The 20,781-nt window shown below is 40.4% G+C and overlaps 1 protein-coding gene across 4 annotated transcripts in view; it reads left to right on the top strand.

Moving 5' to 3' along the window:
- The window catches only part of IQGAP2 (IQ motif containing GTPase activating protein 2), a 258,548-nt gene that overhangs the window by 211,770 nt on the left and 25,997 nt on the right, over nt 1-20,781 (top strand). For all 4 annotated transcript variants that reach the window (XM_030566208.1, XM_030566209.1, XM_030566210.1 and 1 more), the window contains 11 exons: nt 224-293; nt 631-839; nt 1,900-2,049; nt 3,229-3,392; nt 5,092-5,316; nt 8,377-8,517; nt 8,871-8,955; nt 11,195-11,427; nt 13,140-13,272; nt 15,968-16,070; nt 18,259-18,400. In XM_030566208.1, the coding sequence (XP_030422068.1) occupies nt 224-293; nt 631-839; nt 1,900-2,049; nt 3,229-3,392; nt 5,092-5,316; nt 8,377-8,517; nt 8,871-8,955; nt 11,195-11,427; nt 13,140-13,272; nt 15,968-16,070; nt 18,259-18,400 (1,655 nt within the window). The remainder of the gene's footprint in view (nt 1-223; nt 294-630; nt 840-1,899; nt 2,050-3,228; nt 3,393-5,091; nt 5,317-8,376; nt 8,518-8,870; nt 8,956-11,194; nt 11,428-13,139; nt 13,273-15,967; nt 16,071-18,258; nt 18,401-20,781) is intronic.

The raw sequence follows: 20,781 nt of genomic DNA on the forward strand, positions 1-20,781 counted from the left end.
TGCATGTATTTCTTGAAATTACAGATACTGTAGGTTCTCCCATATGTCTCTTTACAGAATACATTATAACTGTAAAGACATTAAAACTTTTTTTCTAATTAGACCAGTGTTTGGTAGATGTCTATAGTATTCTTCATTATCTCTCTTCATAGAACATGACCTGTTATTTGAGGTTTCCTGTTCAATGCTTTCTAAAGTGTTTAGTCTTTGGTCTTTTTTCCAGAATGAAGAAATTGTGAAAATACAAGCATTTCTTAGGGCAAACAAAGCTAGGGATGACTACAGAACACTAAGTAAGTGCTGGTGATAAACATTTGAGTGTAAACTGGTGGGGAAACCATTTTTAGAATAAGTGTTCGGTTGTGATTTCTCATACCTGCGTCTTGCATACTAACATTTGTTAAACGGTTAATACATTTATATAGAACTACTATGTGTAGTTCTGGTTACACAAAATATTCTGCTCTTGCTCTCAATGACACACTCCTTTCTGCAGTTTGGCATTCTGACCATAGATGTCACTATGTACAAAAGGTACAAAAGAATTTTAAACACTGATATTCTGTGTCTGTGCATGTGAGACCAAGCAAATAAAATATCTAATATGAGCTCATTTACCTTTAACTGCAGTTGGTGCTGAAAATCCACCCTTGAACGTCTTGCGCAAATTTGCTTACCTCCTGGACCAAAGTGACTTAGACTTTCAGGAAGAACTAGAAGTAACAAGGTTAAGAGAGGAGGTGGTTACAAAAATCCGATCCAATCAACAGCTGGAGAAAGACTTGAACTTGATGGATATAAAGATTGGGCTGCTGGTGAAGAACAGGATCTCTCTACAGGTCAGCAGGCTTTGTTCAAACTATTTCTATAGAATGCACTAAAGGCAGTGGAGGTTTGTGTGCTGAAGGAATGCAGGATCAGTTAGGATGTTCTTGGGGAGTGAAGCAGTTGCCTTTTTTCTTGTTTAGCGTATGCCAAGATGAACCACGGTCAATAAAACCTATGTAAGAAGTAGCTGTGCTGTAGAAAGAGCTTTTGGTGAGAATTGACCTGGGAATGGTCTTAAATCATTGAGGACTGGTGTTCTTTGGAATAGTTAATGGCACACGGTCGCTTCCTTCTGTTCTTCCACTTTATTGCCTGCTAGTTAGCTTTTTTCTTAAAGTATCAGTGCTGAAGTGGGGAGCAGAAGTAGACGTTGTTTAGTTCCTGTACTATATTACTTCACATCTCACTGAATACCAGGTGTTTTTATTATGATAGACATGGGCAGCAGTATTACCCAAAAGCATGAGGTCATTCTTTATGGTTTTTAAGCAACTTTCTAAGAATAGAACAAATCTGACTTCCAATTTTAAAACTCATTGTAAAGAGTTTGCTCTTGTTAGTTGTCAAAAGCCTGTATGTGAGCTTGAGGTACCCTGGCAATTATCATTTAGTCCACACTGAAATTCTATCCAGCAGTAAATTTTTCCCACTGCTTGGGAAGGGGATGCGATGATAGGATTACACTGGGTGGTTGTTGACATGCCAAAACTTATGTTTTGGAGCCAGATTTGATTGAGCATAGGAGTTAAGGGTAGGGACTGTGTTTAGACAGTCTAGTATATTTTTCTTGTGAATTTTAACTGATGTGAGATGGCACTCAGAGCTTGATGTTTTGCCTTCTTATAAATCTAAATAAAACTCTCATCATGAGTAAAATGATGTAGTCATGAACAATATTGTCTAGTTAATGTGCTATATTGGGCCTCAATATAAAAAGGGGTTGACATTAACATCTTTTAATGAATAGACCAATGTAGAAACATCCTATTTAAGATGATTGAGAAATGGCAGTGTACCATATTGCTTTATATTTCTGTGTGAATATATATAATGGCTCACTTGTGTCTGTAGGATGTGGTACTGCACAGCAAGAAGCTAAACAAAAAAAGCAAAAATCAGGTGGAAGAGATGGTGACAGGTGACAAACAGGGCATCAAAGGCTTGAGCAAAGAGAGGAGGAAACAGCTGGAAGCCTATCAACACCTGTTTTACCTTTTGCAGGTAAGTCCTAATGTAGGGATTAATTTGCCCCCAAATGGCTTGTGTTAAGGAAAACTTTAAAGTGTGTTTGTTTCTTGTTCTAATGAGAATGAGGAGAGAGTTCTTTGCAGATGTAGTGTACAGTAAATACAGTTACTACAGACCACAGCTGATCACAGCCAGCAAGTTTTGTTCGCTGGATGCTTGATTTTAAACAGGCTTGACAATTAATACTGTATAGTTTACATTTGTTTCCCCAATAGAAAACAGCTCTGTTGGCCTTAAATTGTGCAAGAGATAATTGGTTGCTGTTCCCATACTTGAAATTATTTTGAATTCCCACCTCTTTTAGGCCTGCTCGGTTTTATGTCTTTTCCTTTTCTCCCTCCACCTCCATCCTGTCAAGTCATTTTGGATGCATAGTTCAAATCTGAGCAGGAAAAATCATTTTCTTCCACATTATCTGTCAAGTTTAAAAATACTGAAATTACTTTCTGTATTGTATGTAGGGGAAAAAAGCTACTGCATGATTGACATTTTATTATGTAATGTGTCTATTTTTGTGTATTGGTCTTCTTCCGTCTGACTTTGGGTAAGTTTCTTTAGAAGGCTTATTTGTACAGGGAAAGATTGTTTCCCTACCCCACTTTCATTTGTGGGGGGAGGGGAGGGGAGAGATGTATGGCTAACCCCTCCCCAGTGTCCTTTTAACTCAAAGGAAGTTATTTTTCAGGTAGGTTGTCTTGTATTTTTTTTTTTTTAAATACAAAAGTATCATAATAAGGACTAGTGATAAATATTTAGTACTGGCTTCACTTGGCTTTCCGTTTGTGGAGGTAGTGCATGGGGTACAGAATTTAGGGAGGTAGCCATTAAAATACTTACAATTGTCATTTGCAAGTACCAACTACCACTGTGGCATTCACATTATTCCCCAGGTTTAGTGTTACAATAGCCTAATGCTCAGTATAGTGAATGCTGCATTAAAGTTAGGCCAAAAGCATAAATGTGAAGCTTTTAATAGTGACAGCTATGAGAAGGTATAGCCTTAACCATGCAAACATAACTTTCAGTGGTGTTTAATGAAAGTTATGCGTGTCCATTCGAAGGTAAGAAAACTCCTTAAGGCTTGTGCAGGTAGTGGGACAACTTATCATTTTAGCAATATACAAATCACCCTCCATAATGTTTCTTTCCTAGACTAATCCCATGTATCTGGCTAAGCTGATTTTCCAGATGCCTCAGAACAAGTCAACAAAGTTCATGGATACAGTCATTTTTACTCTCTACAACTATGCTTCCAATCAGCGAGAAGAATATCTACTTCTCAAGCTCTTTAAAACTGCTCTAGAAGAGGAGATAAAGTATGTACATTGACTAGAACCCTACATTCCTCTGAAGATATCCTATCTGTTAGACTTAGACATTTTCTTTGAACTGCATTCTTAAACTTGCTTCTCATTTGATGTCGAATCATACTTTTATTTGTCAGTGGGGAAATTAAAGTCTTATATCAGTGGAACTTAATAAATTGACTGAGAAGGTTATAAATGTTTTATACCTTAGATTCAGGGAGGCTCTCTCTCTCTGGTAGAGATGCAAAGTCTGCATAATCTTAAATTTTTACTTAATCTTGAAGGTAAATACTTGCATGTACACCTCTACCCCAATATAACGCTGTCCTCGGGAGCCAAAAAAAGCTTACCATGTTACAGGTGAAACTGCGTTATATCGAACTTGCTTTGATCCGCTGGAATGCGCAGCCCTGCACCCCACCCCACCCCGAGTGCTGCTTTACCGTGTTATGTCCGAATTCGTGTTATATCGGATCACATTATATCAGGGTAGAGGGGTACTAAAAGTACAATTATTTTGGCTTCTTTGTTCCTGCTTTTTGTTTGAATATGCAGTTGAGTTTCAGAGCTTTTATTTTTCTTCACAAATGTAATTTGTAAATGTGTCATAAGCAGAGGGATCATCCTGTGATAGATTGTAATCAATAAGGCCCATATTAGCAAAACACTGAAGGCATGTGCTTAAATTGTTCCCAGAACTGGACTTACCGTGTATACTCGTTCATAAGCTGAATTTTTTTTAGTAAAAAAGGGTAGCATCAGAGAAGGGGATCGGCTTATGAACAGGTATAGAGAGGGAGAGGTGAGATGCAGCCCCTCCCCCCCAACGGAGGGAGCAAGGAGAGGGAGCACAACCAGCAGGCCAGAATGGAAGAAGTGGGGTCAGAGTGTGTCTGCTTCTTGCCACACTGCTCTCCCCACAGCCTCCAAAGCAGCTGCAGCTCCAGGGCTGGCAGGCTGCAGCTGCGCCTGCGCCGCCCAGCCTGCTGGAGCAACTCCAACCAGGCCAGAGGCATCCTCCCCTTGCCTGCCCCAGCTAAGGTGGGAAGGGATGGGATGGGGAGAGTTTGGGGGTCTCAGGCTAGGGATGGGGTCATTTGGGGGGTGTCACAGAGGTTACTCCCCTGACCCCTAGCTTCTCCCAACCCTAAATTTCCCCACCAGTTGCTGTCCCGGCCCATCAGGTTAAGCCTCTGGCAGGCCGGGACACTTTCTTTACTTAGGTTTACCTCCATGCCTGCAGACGCTCGAGGTAAACAAACCATCTCAGCCCACCAGTGGCTTATCCTGATGGCCTGGGAGCCAAAGTTTGCCAACCCCTGAATTATAGGGTCGGTTTATGAATGGGTCATAAAAAAATTTCTGTTTTTACTTATCCATCTTGAGCAGGGCAGGGGGTCGGCTTATAAACAAACCGGCTTATGATCGAGTATATACAGTAAATATGGTACTAATTGGAATTATTTGAAGTCCTGCCACTTCCATATTTTAATCTTTATTACGTTTCATGGATTAGTGATTTTTCTATAAAAGCTATTTCTATTTTGATATAAATATCCATAAATTGGAGGGTTACGTTGATTTTAATCAATACAGAACCAGTTAGAAACTTGTCAATTTTTCTAACCTTTGAAACTTGTATATTAAAAAAAAAAAAACCTGAAAATTGGTTACAGTACAGTTAAGGACTGTTTTGTTTTTAATGCAGTTCCAAAGTAGACCAGATACAGGATATAGTCACTGGAAACCCTACTGTCATTAAGATGGTTGTCAGCTTTAATCGAGGTGCTCGTGGACAGAACTCGCTGCGTCAGCTGTTGTCCCCAGTGGTGAAGGAAATCATGGATGACAAATCCCTCCTCATCAACACTAGCCCTGTGGAAGTGTACAAGGCATGGGTAAACCAGTTGGAAACACAGACTGGAGAGGCCAGGTAAGTGAAAAATAGAATAGTTCATCTTCATTCAGTTAATATTTGAGTGATTCCTCATGTCAGATCCTTTTGTCATTGCGTGAAGCTTTTTCTTCTCTTCTACAAGCAACCATGAAGATGCATCTGGGGTGTATGCTTGTGATACTCCAGTTCACTGTAATATAATGAGACTTAATGATTCTTTTTGCTGAGGTGTGATTCTTATTAGTACTGTTATTTTATAGCATAGTAGATTCCTCTATGAAGTAGCTTATAAATTTACTCCCAGAACCTGCATTCAGATCTGCTGGCATGGACCTCAGCACCATTACAGAGCCTCATTGACTTCAATGGAGCTTTGCAATGGTACAAAGAGCCAGTGCTTGCAGTTCTGACTGAAGGATTGGAACCCCAATGATGGACTAACTTATAACACTTCTCTATCTAAAGTACCCCATCACTTTAATATATGAGCACCTCACAACACCCCATGAGGATTTTACACATGGGGAACTGAGGGACAGAGAGACTGACTTGCCCAAGGTCACAAGGGAAATCTGTGACTGAGCAGGGAACTGAAACAGGTCTCCCAACTTCTAAGCTAATGCCCTAACCTTTGGACTATCCTTCCTCTCAGCACACAAGCTAGTACAGGGATTGGCAACCTGCAGCACGCATGCCAAAGACGGCACGTGAGCCAATTTTTAATGGCACGCTGCTACCTGCTGGGATCCTGGCCCCACTCAGCCCCTCCGCCCACTGCTTTCTCCTGCGGGGGCAGAAGGCAGAAGCTTGGTCTTGCCAGCAGCCAAGCTCCACCCTCCCCCACTTCTTCCCCCAGCGTGGTGCCTTCCTGCCCCTCCTTCCCTGCGCCAATCAGCTGATCGCCTTTGTGAGGGGGAGGAGTAGGGGGAGTGGAGCCACAGCATGCTCGCTGCTCCAGGGAGGAGGCAGAGAAGAGGTGGGGACAGACGGGGCTCTGGGGAAAGGGGGGAGAAATCGGGCATATCCTCTCCAGCCCCCTGCTGTGAGCCGCTCATGGCAGGGTGCTGGGAGCACCCCAGCCTTCCTGAGCACCCCAACCCTCTGCTCTGACCTCTGAGACCCCCCACACACACCCAACCCTCTGCCTTGACCCCCTGCACATCTTGCACACACTCAGCCCTCTGCCCTGCCCCTACACCCCTTCCACACACCCAGCCCTGACTTCTGCACCCCCACACACACCCAGCCATCCCACACCCTGACTCCTGCATCCCCTCTCACACTGCCAGCCCCCGTTCTGACTCCTGCACCCCCCACCTGTGCCTAGCCCCCACCCCATGCCTTGACTCTTGCACCCTCCCACATCCCCACTCCCACCGTGAGCACCAAACGGGAGTTCCTTCACCCCCCCTTCACATTCCCACCTGCACCCCTGGTCTGGGGTCCCAGCTGCCAGCCCCATTCAGTCCGCTGCTGGTCTGGGGTCCCAGCTGCTGGCCCCTTACCAGCCGGGGTCCCACAAGCCCAGCTCAGCCCACTGCCAAACTAGGTGAACGGAACCCCAGGCTGGTAGCGGGATGAGGTGGGCCAGCCGCGTAAGATTAGCATTTTAATTTAATTTTAAATTAAGCTTTTTAAACATTTTGAAAACCTTGTTTACTTTACATACAACAATAGTTTAGTTATATAATATAGACTTAGAGAGAGACCTTCTAAAAAACGTTAAAATGTATTACCGGCATACGAAACCTTAAGTTAAGGTGAATAAGTGAAAACTCAGCACACCATTTCTGAAAGGTTGCCGACCCCTGAACTAGTACATAAGAACCCTCACACTAGAATAATAATACAGTAACTCCTCACTTAACAACAAAACAACGTTAACTGGGACAGTGTTAAGTTGCTGATCTATTAGGGAACAAGCTCGTTTAAAGTTGCGCAATGCTCCGTTATAACAGTGTTTGGCAGCTGCCTGCTTTGTCCACTGTTTGCAGGATTCTCTGGAAGAGCAGCCCCTCCTTGTGGGGATTAGAACCGGGGGGGCAGAAGCCCCCCCATCAGCTCCCCTAAATTCCCCCTGCTTCTGCTCCACCTGCCATGTCCCCTCTCCACAAAGTGGAGGAGAGGGACAGAAAGGAGGGAGCTTGCTGGAAGCTGTTACGTCCTGTCTGAAGTGGCTGATCCGCTTAAGGGCAACGTACTTGAAGTGGGGTCAGCATACTTAAAGGGGTAATGTACGTACGTACATCCCCCTCTCTGTCATGCACTTTGGAAAGTCAGCACCTGTGCAGCCATGCATGTGCTGTCAGGAGGAGGGAGTGGTGCGCTCCAGCTGGATAGCGTGGGTTCATCATGTTCAGTTTTTGTAGGGAAGAGTTTGCAGCTACTGCCTTGCATCCGTTGTCTTTCCTCCCTCCTGCCTCAGTCCATGCTGTCTTATAGAGCGTGAGGCTATATTAACCACAGCGTATTATCCCTTGAGGGCTCAGCCGATTGCTAGTTCATCATTTAGCTGCAAGGCATTCCCTGGGAAATATTTCACCCACCTCAGTCAGGCTTCACAATTATTCATTGCTGTGTACAATATTAAACTGTTTAAAATTCTTTAAAATTTATACTGTATATGTAAATGTCTCTTGTCTGGCCAAAAAAAAATTCCCTGGAACCTAACCACCCCGCCCCATTTACATTGATTCTTATGGGGAAATTGGATTCACTTAACATTGTTTTGCATAAAGTTGCATTTTTCAGGAACACAACTACGACGTTAAGTGAGGAGTTACTGTAGATGTTTTCCTCTTTGTATCTGGAAGAAGACAGTTCATATCACTTCCATGGTTTTTGTTTGTTTGTTTGTTTTTCATTTTAAAAAAATGAACTGATAATATTGGTGGGGTTTTTGTTTCTGTTAAAAACCAATTCTTCAAATGATTTTTTTATTAAGTCACTTGATTTTATGTGTTCTCTGATATATACATGAAATAAGTAGTTGAGACTGTATAGCATTAAACAAATTTAGTTTTTAATTAATGTTGTTTGTAATTTCATAGTGCACAGTTTAGTTTAGTCCAGTAAATACCTCTCTTTTGTTTGCAGTAAATTGCCATACGATGTAACAACAGAACAAGCATTAGAACATCCGGAAGTGGTAAATAGACTGGAGTCCTCCATTCAAAGCTTGAGAACAGTAACTGATAAAGTCCTTGTGTCCATATTCTCATCGCTCAGTATGATGCCGTAAGTGCCAAATTATAAGTCTCATAACTTTAGTTCATTTGTACAATAACATTTGATGCAGGATTCAGTATAAACAGCCATCTGTACTGCCTTGATATTATCTGTGGTACGTGACTTTTATAATAGCAATTCTCCAACAGAGGGAACAGTTGTTCCATATCACATATTCAAAATATGATATAAAACCTAGTGAGGATCTGTAATATAAATCCTTATTTTTTTTTCATCATCATCTTGTTTTGTGTGTAAGTGGTTAGTCTGTGAAAATGCAGTATCTTGATTGAATGGAATGATCTGTTTGTTTCATCTAAGTCTTTCCATTATTTTTCCTTTTTCATCTGTTCTATATGTAGTTATGGAATGAGGTATATAGCCAAAGTTCTGAAGAATTCGCTCCATGAGAAATTCCCAGATGCAACAGAAGATGAACTATTAAAGGTAGATTTGTGAGGTGATCTGTTAGCAGCTTGTTCTTTCTGCTTATGCCAAAAGCAAGATTTATTGCACATAAGCTTTTTACAGAATTGTTAACACTTGTATTTACAGAAACTTCTGGGGGTGAAGATGAAAGGAATTCCATGTGTTAATATGGCCTGACTTGGAAAATATAGTCAATGTTGTAGAGCATCTGTAGCATGTATAGATGTCAGCGGGCCAGCACCATTGAAAATAAGCTCACTGGTACTTTGTAGGAAGCTAGGAATAATTGACTGCATGAGTTTGCTTCAATACTGATCTTCCATGAAGAATATGACTCTGGTTTTGCAATTTTAACTCTGCTAAGGTGAAATTAGAACACTTAACACAAATTGCTTCAAATGTTTTTTAATACTATAAATACAATTGGGCAGAGTTATAAGAGCATACAGTGAATTAATCCATCCCCTACACTTGTTTAAAATGCTTATAAATGTTGTGAGAATGTGACATTTGTCTAGACTGGAGTGTGTGCGCCGTCAAGTGATGCAGAATGTTCCTGGCACAGTGCCCTTCCCTTAATCTATCGGAACCATTGTATTCTGCAGAAGGCAATGTGAAGTCATTCTGTGTGCCTGCCACATAACTACAGGTCTTACATCTTGCTTTAATTAGATATATTTACATCTCAGTACAGTTGCCAATATCCGTGTTGCATTTAAAAAAATTGAATTGTAATGGATCCAGAATTACTTGGAGGATTTTTTTTAGTATCCTTCAAAAGACATTATTTTTGTGTTACAATTCTTGTCTGGAGCCATTTTGAAAATTTTAATCTCCGCAGCGAAGTTATGTAATAATAAACAATCTAGCTAATATTGTTCACAATAAACATTGTTTACAAGAATTTCTTTGGTGCCCATCACCACAGTACCTGGGGGTCACTATAAATTTACATCATTTTAAAACTTCTCTGACAACTATGCTTAAATGGGTAGTGAACTGATTCCACCACAAGGCACCTCTATCCTGCCAGCTGACCAGCACAACTCATCATTTGAAAACCCTTAAATTCAAAAGCCAAACATTCCATTGAGTGATGGGGCATGAACTATGGCAAATGGGCAAAGGAAGTAAGTACCAGAGGTCAGGAGTCCTTCACTTCACTTCTCACTCACAGAAATGCAGCTCTTGGGTCAGCTTTAGTACCTGGTCCTCTAATATAAGAGAAGAGGCAGTTTCTGAAAACCAGCCAAAGCCCAGTGTTTAAGGCATTCACCTGGGTTTTGGGAGACCCATTCTAGACTGGGCAGAGTATGAACATGAATCCAGATTTCCCACATCCCATGTGAGTGCCCTGATCCTTGGGTCATTGACTGGTTTGGGCCTGGTTTATGTGTCTCTATTGCCCATCCTGGTTTTTTCCTCAAAAAAAACTACGGAAGTTCAGTTTCATCACAGTGCTGAATGGGCAAATCTTCTGAATTCTCAAATATTCACAGGATAGGAAAACTGTTTCCTGCCCAGTTCTAATGGATAAATGTAGAATTTATCAGATAGGCCACTTTAAAAAAAATTGTTACTAAAATATTTGGGATGGGTTAGAAGTTCGGGATAAACATTACAGCCAGCTCAAAGAGAATGGAACCTCTTATTTTTGAAGTTAAATAATATGTAAACTTTTTAAAAAATTCTCTGCACTTCCTGCTTTTAGGTTGGATACAAAGTACAAATTTTACAAATGTCTATCCTTAGTATTTCTGATTCAGCTGAAACAGGACAGTAATGGAAATCTTATTTGAATGAGTACAGGATTTATTATAACTTGATATATGCATCCAGATTTTCAGATATTTAAACATTTTTTTTAAATGTGATTTTTTTAAAAATTAGACCTGGCCAAAATTCTGATGAAAAGAGTAATCTTGGAGGGAGATGGCACTCTTTTCCTGTTTGGTGGAGGGGCGGGGGATTGGTTTGTTTGTTTTTTAAACCAGTTGTTATAAATATACTCCTGGTGTAAGTGCCCATTACTAAATAACATCTTTTTTTATCTCTGTGGGATCACTAGACTTTTCCAGTTAGCTAACTAGATAATAGTTACTCAGAAGTTGTTTGCACAGATTGCTCTCTACCACCTCTTAGTTAATGATTTATTACAATCTAAACCAGGAAAAGTGTAGTCTTTAGTGGGCTTTCTAAGAATGGATTAAAGTGTACATCAGGGAAGAAAAAAATTCTCAAAGTGTTTCTCCTATAGATTGTTGGAAACCTCCTATACTATCGCTACATGAATCCGGCCATTGTTGCTCCTGATGGTTTTGATATAATTGACATGACAGCTGGAGGCCAGATACACTCTGACCAGAGGAGGAATTTAGGGTGTGTGGCGAAAGTCCTTCAGCACGCTGCTTCTAACAAACTCTTTGAAGGAGAGAGTGCGCATCTTTCATCTATGAACACTTACCTGTCACAGACGTATCAGAAGTTCAGGTGTGAAAACCTCATGCAAATGTTTATTCAGTGTAAACTGTTTGGGGGTGGATAAGGTAGACCTACTCTATTTACCCGACTATAATTCAATGAATAATCCTTCATATGGAAATCGCTCTGCCTTGTTCTGTAATGGGAAAATAATATGCTGTATTTCCAGTTCAGTACTATTGTTTAGCAAGTAATTTTAGTATTGCTCAGCAGTATTCAGTCATTCAAATACTTCATTTTGCAAGAAAAATTCCTATGCGAGTCTAATGGAGCATTTCATTGTATAACACACACTAATGCTTGCTTTAAGTAAGTAGAACAGCTGATTGTTTTTCAGTCTGGTGACTGAGATTACTCCTTTGTAAATGTAAATGATTTCCCAGCCAGGAAGAACTGTCTTTTAACTTTAGCCATCTCAGCTGAGAGAAACAATTGTAGGAAATGAAAGTTTAAATATTTTGCTAAAAAGTGTCTTGGGAAAATCCAGACCTTCTGTGTTGCAAGGAAGTTGTTTGAAATTTATGCTCTTTACTTTGTAGCTTTTTTGAGTGATTATGATCATGGAATTATCATGAGACAGCAGAATATTTCAAATGTACATTAATTATTCCTTTTAGAAGCATCTCTTCTATATGAAAAAGAAAACATCTTTTTAACGAGGACTACTCTTATAACCTTCATTTAGAGGCCATATGTGAGCAAGGAGACTAAAGCAGTTAGTCATTTTATTAATTAATAACAAAAACAAAGAGGAGGAAGACTTGCTTGTTGTGTTTAATTTGGCTCTGATCTTTACAAAAAGAAGAATCCCATGTCTCATTAAATTAACTTTTTGCTGAAAATTGGTGATATGTCTCCAAGGAGGATGCTAACCTGAGAGGTTTAGAATCTGCTCTGTTACTAAGTGTGAGAGAAGAGATTTTTCCATTATCTCTGCAATACTTTTCTTAGTTATCAATAAAAATGCTGAGAAACTGTTTCCTGCTTCTGAAACACTGGATGGCTTCTGTATGTCTAGATATAGATAGTGTTATAGTCATAGTAACACTTTATGTTAACACCTTTTGTGTATTTTCCCATAATATTCTTACACTGTAACAATCCCATAATCTTGCCAGATATCCTTATATTTTGCGCAGTGTTCCTGAGCACAAAAGAGTTTAAACATTGCAGTGGAGTGATGCAGGGATTTTAAATGTTTTAAATTTAATATATCTGACTGCCCTGTATCATTCAGCCCTGTATCATTCAGACAGCCTGTTTTAGTGTGCATGAGATTTAATTACTGCTCCTAAACTTTGTCAAAATTATGAGCTGCTTTCATACAATGAGGGTAACCATTTATGCAAAGCATCTTTCCTTTATATCTTCTGGAGGATTATTTTTAATCCAGATTCTAGACTAGATCCCTCAGAACAATTTTAAAAAGGTGCTAAATAATTCTTGCTCACAACTTTGTAGCTGAAAGGGAAAAATCTTATTTTGAAGAAATAAACCTGCTGGTCTCTGTAGAGACAGATAAGCACTCTTATTTACATTGACATGCTGCTTACGATTTGTACCCTGGCATTCCTTTGCAGCTTTAATAGACTGTAGCAGAAATCTTCATATAGCTTGCATTTCAAACAAGAAACTTATTCCAATTCTCTACAGTTAGCTAAAACATGTTTTTCTTATGTATAATTATTTAACCTATCTTTCTCATCTTACTACTTTCTTAGGAATTTTTTTCAGATAGCATGTGATGTTCCTGAGCCAGAGGAGAAATTCAATATTGATGAGTACTCTGATATGGTAACCCTCAGCAAACCTGTCATATACATCTCCATTGAAGAAATCATCAATACCCATTCAGTAAGTGAATGGAAAGAATTTTTAGCTAAACTACTACTGTTTAATCTGTTCGTGGGAAATTTCTCAAACCACTTTTTGGGAGAAGGATAACTTTTCCACAGAATCACAGAATAACTGTGGTGTTCTGTATTGACTTTCCTAAAATGCCATGAAGGAATTCCTTTACTCTTCCTTTTCTGATAGTCTCTTGTCCAAGTAGAAGATCATCTCAGTGTCCAAGTGTATGGAATAATCTTAGAACCAAACTTTTCTTAACATTTATTGTAACTTGTACTGTATGGTGCAGGAGAGAATTGTATTTCCACCCCATTAGCCCCAATGGGAATGGTAGAGACAATAATAGTTTGGAAACAGCATTAACCAAAATAAGAGTCGGACAATAAAATGTAAAGTATTTTTCTTTCAGAGCATTTAACTAAAAAGGGAAAAAATTGCAGAACTTCTTATTTGTATATAGTAGTCATAAACCATTTGTAGTTTATTTGAATTACAAACTTCCTCTTGGTAAGAAAGGGGACTTGTTGTTTTTTTAAGAGTTAGTGTGACTTTGAGATGAAAGTAAATTCTTGTACATTTTATGACTTTGATATTCCATCATGTGTTTGGCTGGAAGCAGATGTAAGAGTGTGATTTAGGGGGCAGTGGTATCCTGCAAGTATGTTTATTCTGGATAAGGAACAGATGAAATGCAGAAACTGTAGTTTATAGTGTGATTCACTAGGACATAATTTAGATGTATACCATATGGTCCTTCCACCGTTAGTATACTACCACTCATCCACTAATGTGCAAAACTCAGAAATGTTAAATCATGGATTTTTTTTTTTAAATATGGAATACTTCACTCCCAAGAAAGTGAGTTAAAAATTAGCCTTACTCATGCAAGTACTAATGGCTAAGCCTGCCAGGAAACATAGTGTTTGCTAGATTAAAGACAACTGCCACTTCAGGTTTGAATTGAGGATGTATTTGTTTCATTTCCTGTCTGTTTGTCAACACTTAACTTGTTTCATTTAGGTGTCCAGCATGATATTCAAATCCTGCTATGCTGTTGTCAAGTTTGTGACTTAGAGGCTGAATCTCACATGGTGCAAATGATTATGGGGAACCTCTCATTTGTCACTTTGTGTGTAATCTGGTTTAGTGTGTTCTGTACTTCATCAGGATTAACTGAACACTTTTTTGATATAAATTACTTGTCATGTGGTAGAACACTAGTCAAAGGGGACAGTCTTTTCTTCCAAGATTTCATGTAGTTCATATGTGTATGGAGGACGTAGTTAAGACTTGAAACCAGGCAGTTTTATATCTAAAGATCATAAATTTCTGTGTCTTAAATTTGCAATTTCAGTGTACACATGAATACATGCACAGCATACACTGTATAAAATATAACGTCCAGGCACTCATGTAGGTGAGACTGAGGGAAATTTTCAAAAGCAAAATGTTAGTTATGCACCAAACTGCCATTTGTTTTCTTTGAATGTCTCCCCCAGAATCTTTAATGTGCCTTTGATTTCCCAGATACGAAGTTTTTTAGCTGCCTCTGTATTTCAGTGAACACAGCTTTTGATTTGAATAGGCTTTTCACTCTCTAAACGATCAGAGTTCTGAAATCTGTAAATATAGCGCATGTTTTACTCCACTTGTATTTAAATTCAGTTTAAACTGGTGGCTATGGGCACCATAACCTTAAAACAGACTTCGTAGAAAGAATCCTGTTTGTGTGGAAAAAGATCTTGAGAACTAGCCAACACAAACTGTTATCATACTCTGCACAGTGCCACTTCCTTCCTCAAGTAAATGCTAGTGATAGGTACAGAAACAAGCCGTCTAATTACAGGAAACTCATTCTTCAGGCCCATACCATTTGTGTATTTTTTATAATGCAGCATATACAAGTTTGTTCTCAGAGGCTTCTTATGGACTGCGAAACTGTTCCTCCTTGGAGGTGTGCACAGCTGCAATACAAGTTGTATTATTAATAGTTTGTACTTCCTGTTATCTTAGTGCCAATAAAATCACTGATACTGGCACTAAGAGCATATTGGAAAAGTAGTAAATTGATATCACAGGAGTAGGAAACCCTGTATTTAAAAAAAATACAGCAATAAGCATCAGCAGTATGAGCCTTCTCATTCTGCATAGCATGGTGTGAATTAACCCTGCTCTGATGAGGTCACCGGTATGAAGAAGACAGTTCAGTCCCCTTGTCCATTAAGGTCCTGATCCAACAAAGCATTTCAGCATATGCTTAAGTGTCTTGCTGATCAGAGGCCTTATTCCTTGATCTCTAAGACTGTCAAGTGAAGTGCCAATTCTGATTCTGTTTAGTGATTAATTTGTTTTGTTAATTGTTTAAGCAGCTGCTAAATTGGAGCTTTTCCCCATATGTTTTAATATTTTGAGAACCCACTCCCTTCGGTCTGTGTATATTTGCTGGCATTCTAATATTGATCCAAGGGTGAGCCAACCATCAGACTTGGAAATAGAACTATCAGTCTTAAAACCACAGCCTGTAAGCAAGCACTTTCTTTCCTTTGGTCCTCCATAGTCCTTATTCATGTTGTAAGCCCACTGTGGCTCTGAAGACTTTATTTTGAGCGTTCTATTTGTGAGTATATTGCACCATTTGGAGAAATTGAGTATTTTCAGTAGTTTCACTGGAAATCATTTTGTTTGCACTTGTTTATAGCTGCTGTTAGAACACCAGGATGCCATTGCTCCTGAGCAGAATGACCTACTGAATGAATTGCTGGAGGGGCTAGGGGCTGTTCCTGATGTAGAGTCTTTCCTTGGTAAGTTTTCTTTCTCTCTGTCTTCCCCCCCCCCCCCCCCCCCCCCCCCCCCCCCGTTTGGTCTGTTCGTTATAGTAATCCAGGGACTGGCCCTAAACTGGCATATGGGGGGGTACTTGTTTGGCCTCTTCAGCATCTGCAGAATTTAAGACTTGTTCCTAAAATGACTTTTGCAGCTATTATAACTGAAAAGATATTCTAAAATGAGACTCAAAGGAGAGCTGTCTCCCAGAGTGCACAGTAGCTCTGAGAGATATGAACTACTCACAATGGGTATTTATTCTGGAGCATAATGATATCATTTAACTCTCCAACATCAATAATTTCAGCAGAAACATCTAGCTCTCTGTAATTGAGTAGAGTACTATCACATATTTAAATAACCTTACTGAATGTATGGAAGGGGCTGTGCAAACCAAATTTCCATAGAAGTAAACCGACTTTAATTTTGAGAAGTAGTGAATAGTGAAACAGGCAAACTCAGTCTGATTATTGATAAGAGGCTATGAAGAGAAGTAAGTCAGCAACAATGAGTTTGGTTTGTGCCAAAGAAATCAATGATGGATGCTATCTTTACATTATGATTGCTAGTGGAAAAATAAAGAGAAAAGAGGTCTTGAAGGCTTAAGAGCATGTTCTAAAAAAAGTCATATAGTTGTTTAAAGGATGGAACAGATATCATCTGAAAGTTATCAGACTCATCCAGGACATGTATGCGGGTGCTGCTACCACAGTTAAAAAGTCATGTGAAGTAATCGAACCATTTCAGTTAAGAATCAGAGTGCATTGAGACTCTGCACCAAGCCTTTTTTTGTTCATCATGGTGCTTAATGCAGTTACAGAAAACATTGAGAGTGGCATGCTGATCCATGCTTTTTGTAGATGATAATGTACTTGTGGGAGAGAGCAGAGAGGAAGTGGAAAATTTAGTGAGATGACGTGCATACTTGAAACAAATGGCATGAAAATCAGCAGAAAGTCTGTAGATTCAATGATAAGTTTCAGGAAGGCAACGAGACTGTAAGTCTGGGGGGCCAGCCACTAGCAAAGGTATAGATGTTCTAGTTCCTAGGTTCAGTAGTACAGGGTAATGGTGAAGTTGGTGACAATGCAAAATAGGAATGTCATGGACTACATGGAGAGAAGTGAGTGAAGTGATCTGCAGTAGAAGTTAGGAGAAACTTTTCTATTTGGTAGGCAAAGATCTATACAATAATTATTAGGCCTGTGCTTTTTGTATAGCTCTGAATGCTCAGCACCAAAAAAGAGATAGGAGCGGATCTTGAATACAATGAAAATTAAAATGTTAAAATTGTTGCTTGGAGTTTACAAGGGTAGACCATCAGAACCAAACACATTAGGAAAAATGTGAAGGTGAGACCAATTATAGGAAAGCTGAGGGAATCTAGGCTTAGATAGTTTGATCACATGAAAAAAAGATCAGACGAATATACAGGAAACAGGGTGTTAAACTTAAAAATGAAGGATAAGAAAAGGGTTGGGATGCTAGACGGATGGATGCTGTATAAAAAGGATTTGATCAGCTGTGGAGTTTCCAAGGAACTGCCTCAAAGCAGACTGGAATGGAGGACACACAGAGCTGACCCAAAATAGATGGGACTAACGCTACAAGAAGATGAATAGAACTATTAATATTAGTGCAGGGATCACACCACCTTTGTTTAAAAAATGTCTAGCATATTTTGGGTGCCTCAGAAGCAAGTTAATAATTGGAACACTACCAGTAATGATTACCCTGCCACAGTTCTATTTTTTTTTTCCTGATTATAGACGTAAAATAACTGCACAACTTCTTTGGTAAAGAGACACACATATTTGAGCCCTATCTGGATAACTCTCTTGAAAGAAAAATCCAATTCAATGTGGCAAAAATCTCAGGTTTTAGTATTTCAAAAATCTTTGCCAGATATATAGATAGGTAACTTCTAATGGATATTTTCAGAAAATACGAAATACTACAATTTTCCTGTTTCTAAATGGAGGGAAGGCATTGTTTTATGGCCAAAGAAAAAATTTGAATTAAACACAGTTATTTGTCTAGATATAGTACATGTGGATAGATCTTTGAATAGTTTTCTGTTTCCTTTAACATGTTTCCCAGTTCATGCTCCAGTTCTTGTCACATGTCGGTGAACTGGCAGAATAAGAGCCATATTTTTTCCTACAGGGGAAGGAGCTGTTGATCCCAATGATCCTAACAAGGAAAATACGTTGAGTCAGCTTGCAAAGACAGAGATTTCACTCTCTTTGACCAGCAAATATGAGTTACAGGAAGGTGAAGATCAAGATCTCAAAGGGTTGATGATAAAGTACGGTTTGTTCATTAAATATATATCTCTTGGGCAATGTTTTTGTTAAAACAAGCAATACTAGTAATGTAAACTAACTATAACTTTATTCAGGTTTGTAATTACTATAGTGTTCTAACTGGAAATTTTTTTAAAAAGTGTTTTTCAGACTGCATGCCCTCCACAACAATTCATTTGACTGGAGGTCTACAAACAGTTAAGTCCATAGCTTGGGCCTTTTGGTTGATATAAAGACAGTCCGATGCTTTGCCAGCTACTAGCCAAATCCTGTGCTTACTCGTACCTTGTGCAGCCTCCTTGGCAACGCAGCATGCGGTCAAAGATAGTGTTATAATCAAAACTTAAGGCCAGATTCTGCATGAAATTTCCCCCCTATGGGTTTGTCTACACTACGAAATTAGGTTGAATTTATAGAAGTCAGTTTTTTAGAAATCATTTTTATACAGTCGATTGTGTGTGTCCCCACACAAAATGCTCTAAGCGCATGAACTCGGCGGACTGCTTCCACAGTACCAAGGCTGGCGCCAACTTCCGGAGTGTTGCACTGTGGGTAGCTATCCCGCAGTCTCCGCCGCCCACTGGAATTCTGGGTTGAGATCCCAATGCCTGATGGGGCAAAATCAGTGTCACAGGTTGTTCTGGGTACATGTCGTCAGGCCCCCCTCTCCTTCCCTCCCTCCCTCCATGAAAGCAACATCAGACAATCATTTCGCACCTTTTTTCCTGGGTTACCTGTGTAGACGTCATACCATGGCAAGCATGGTGCCCGCTCAGCTCATCATCACTGTACGTCTTCTGGGTGCTGGCAGACGGGGGAATGCATTGCTACACAGCAGTAGCTCATTGCTTTTTGGCAGCAGACGGTGCATTACCACTGGTAGCCATCGTTGTCGTACTCTAGCCGACCTCAGTGAGGTCAGTCAGGGGCACCTGGGCAGACATGGGAGTTATTCTGCCAGGTCATTCCCCAGTCGTACAGCACCATCTTCTGGCGAGCACCCAGGAGATGACGATGGCTAGCAGTTGTACTGCACTGTCTGTCTGCTTCCAGCCTAAGATGTATAAGATAGATGGAGAGGATCAAAATGAGAAATAGACCATATTTGTTTTGTATTCATTTGCTCCCCTCTCCCTCCCTCCCTCCGTGAAATCAAAGGCCTGCTAAACCCAGGGTTTTGAGTTCAATCCTTGAGAGGGCCATTCTGTGTGACAGTTGTTTGTGTTTCTCCTTAATGCAAAGCCACCCCCTTTGTTGATATTAATTCCCTGTAAGCCATGTCGTCAGTGGCCCCTCCCTCCGTCAGAGCAGATGGTTGTTTCACACCTTTTTTCAGTGCAGATGCCATAGCACTGGGAACATGGAGCCCGCTCAGATCACTGCTGCAATTATGAGCAGTGTAAACACCACATGCATTATCCTGCAGTATATGCTGAAGAAGAACCTGCAAAAGTGAAATCAGATGAGGAGGTGACGGCAGTGCGGTGATGAGAACATTTGACATGGACGTAGACTTCTCACAAAGTACAGGCCCCAGCAGTGTGCACATTATGGTGTTAATGGGGCAGGCTCATGCTGTGGAATGCCGATTCTGGGCCCAGGAAACAAGCACCAACTGGCGGGACCACATAGTGTTGCAGGTCTGGGACGATTCCCAGTGGCTGCGAAACTTTGGGATACGTAAGGGCACTTTCATGGAACTTTGTGACTTGCTTTCCTCTGCCCTGAAGCGCCAGAATACCAAGATGAGAGCAGCCCTCACAGTTGAGAAGCAAGTGGCGATAGCTCTGTGGAAGCTTCCAACACCCGACAGCTACCGGTCAGTCGGGCATCAATTTGGAGTGGGCAAATCTACTGTGGGGCTGCTGTGATCCAAGTAGCCAATGCAATCAAAAAGCTGCTGATATCAAGGGTAGTGACTCTGGGAAATGTGCAGGCCATAGTGGATGGCTTTGCTGCAATAGGATTCCCTAACTGTGGTGGGGCTATAGACGAAACCCTTATCCCTATCTTGGCACTGGAGCACCAAGCCAGCAAGTACATAAACCGAAAGGGGTACTTTCCAATGCTGCTGCAAGCACTCATGGATCACAAGGGACGTTTCACCAACATCAGTGTGGGATGGCCGGGAAAGGTACATGACGCTCGCATCTTCAGGAACTGTGGTCTGTTTCAAAAGCTGCAGGAAGGGACTTTCTTCCCAGACCAGAAAATAACCGTTGGGGATGGTGAAATGCCTATAGTTATCTTTGGGGACCCAGCCTACACCCTAATGCCATGGCTCATGAAGCCATACACAGGCAGCCTGGACAGTATCATGAGCTGTTCAGCTATAGGGTGAGCAAGTGCAGAATGGTGGTAGAATGTGCATTTGGACATTTAA

This window comes from Gopherus evgoodei, chromosome 6 (assembly GCF_007399415.2).
Source record: "Gopherus evgoodei ecotype Sinaloan lineage chromosome 6, rGopEvg1_v1.p, whole genome shotgun sequence".
NCBI lineage: Eukaryota > Metazoa > Chordata > Testudines > Testudinidae > Gopherus > Gopherus evgoodei.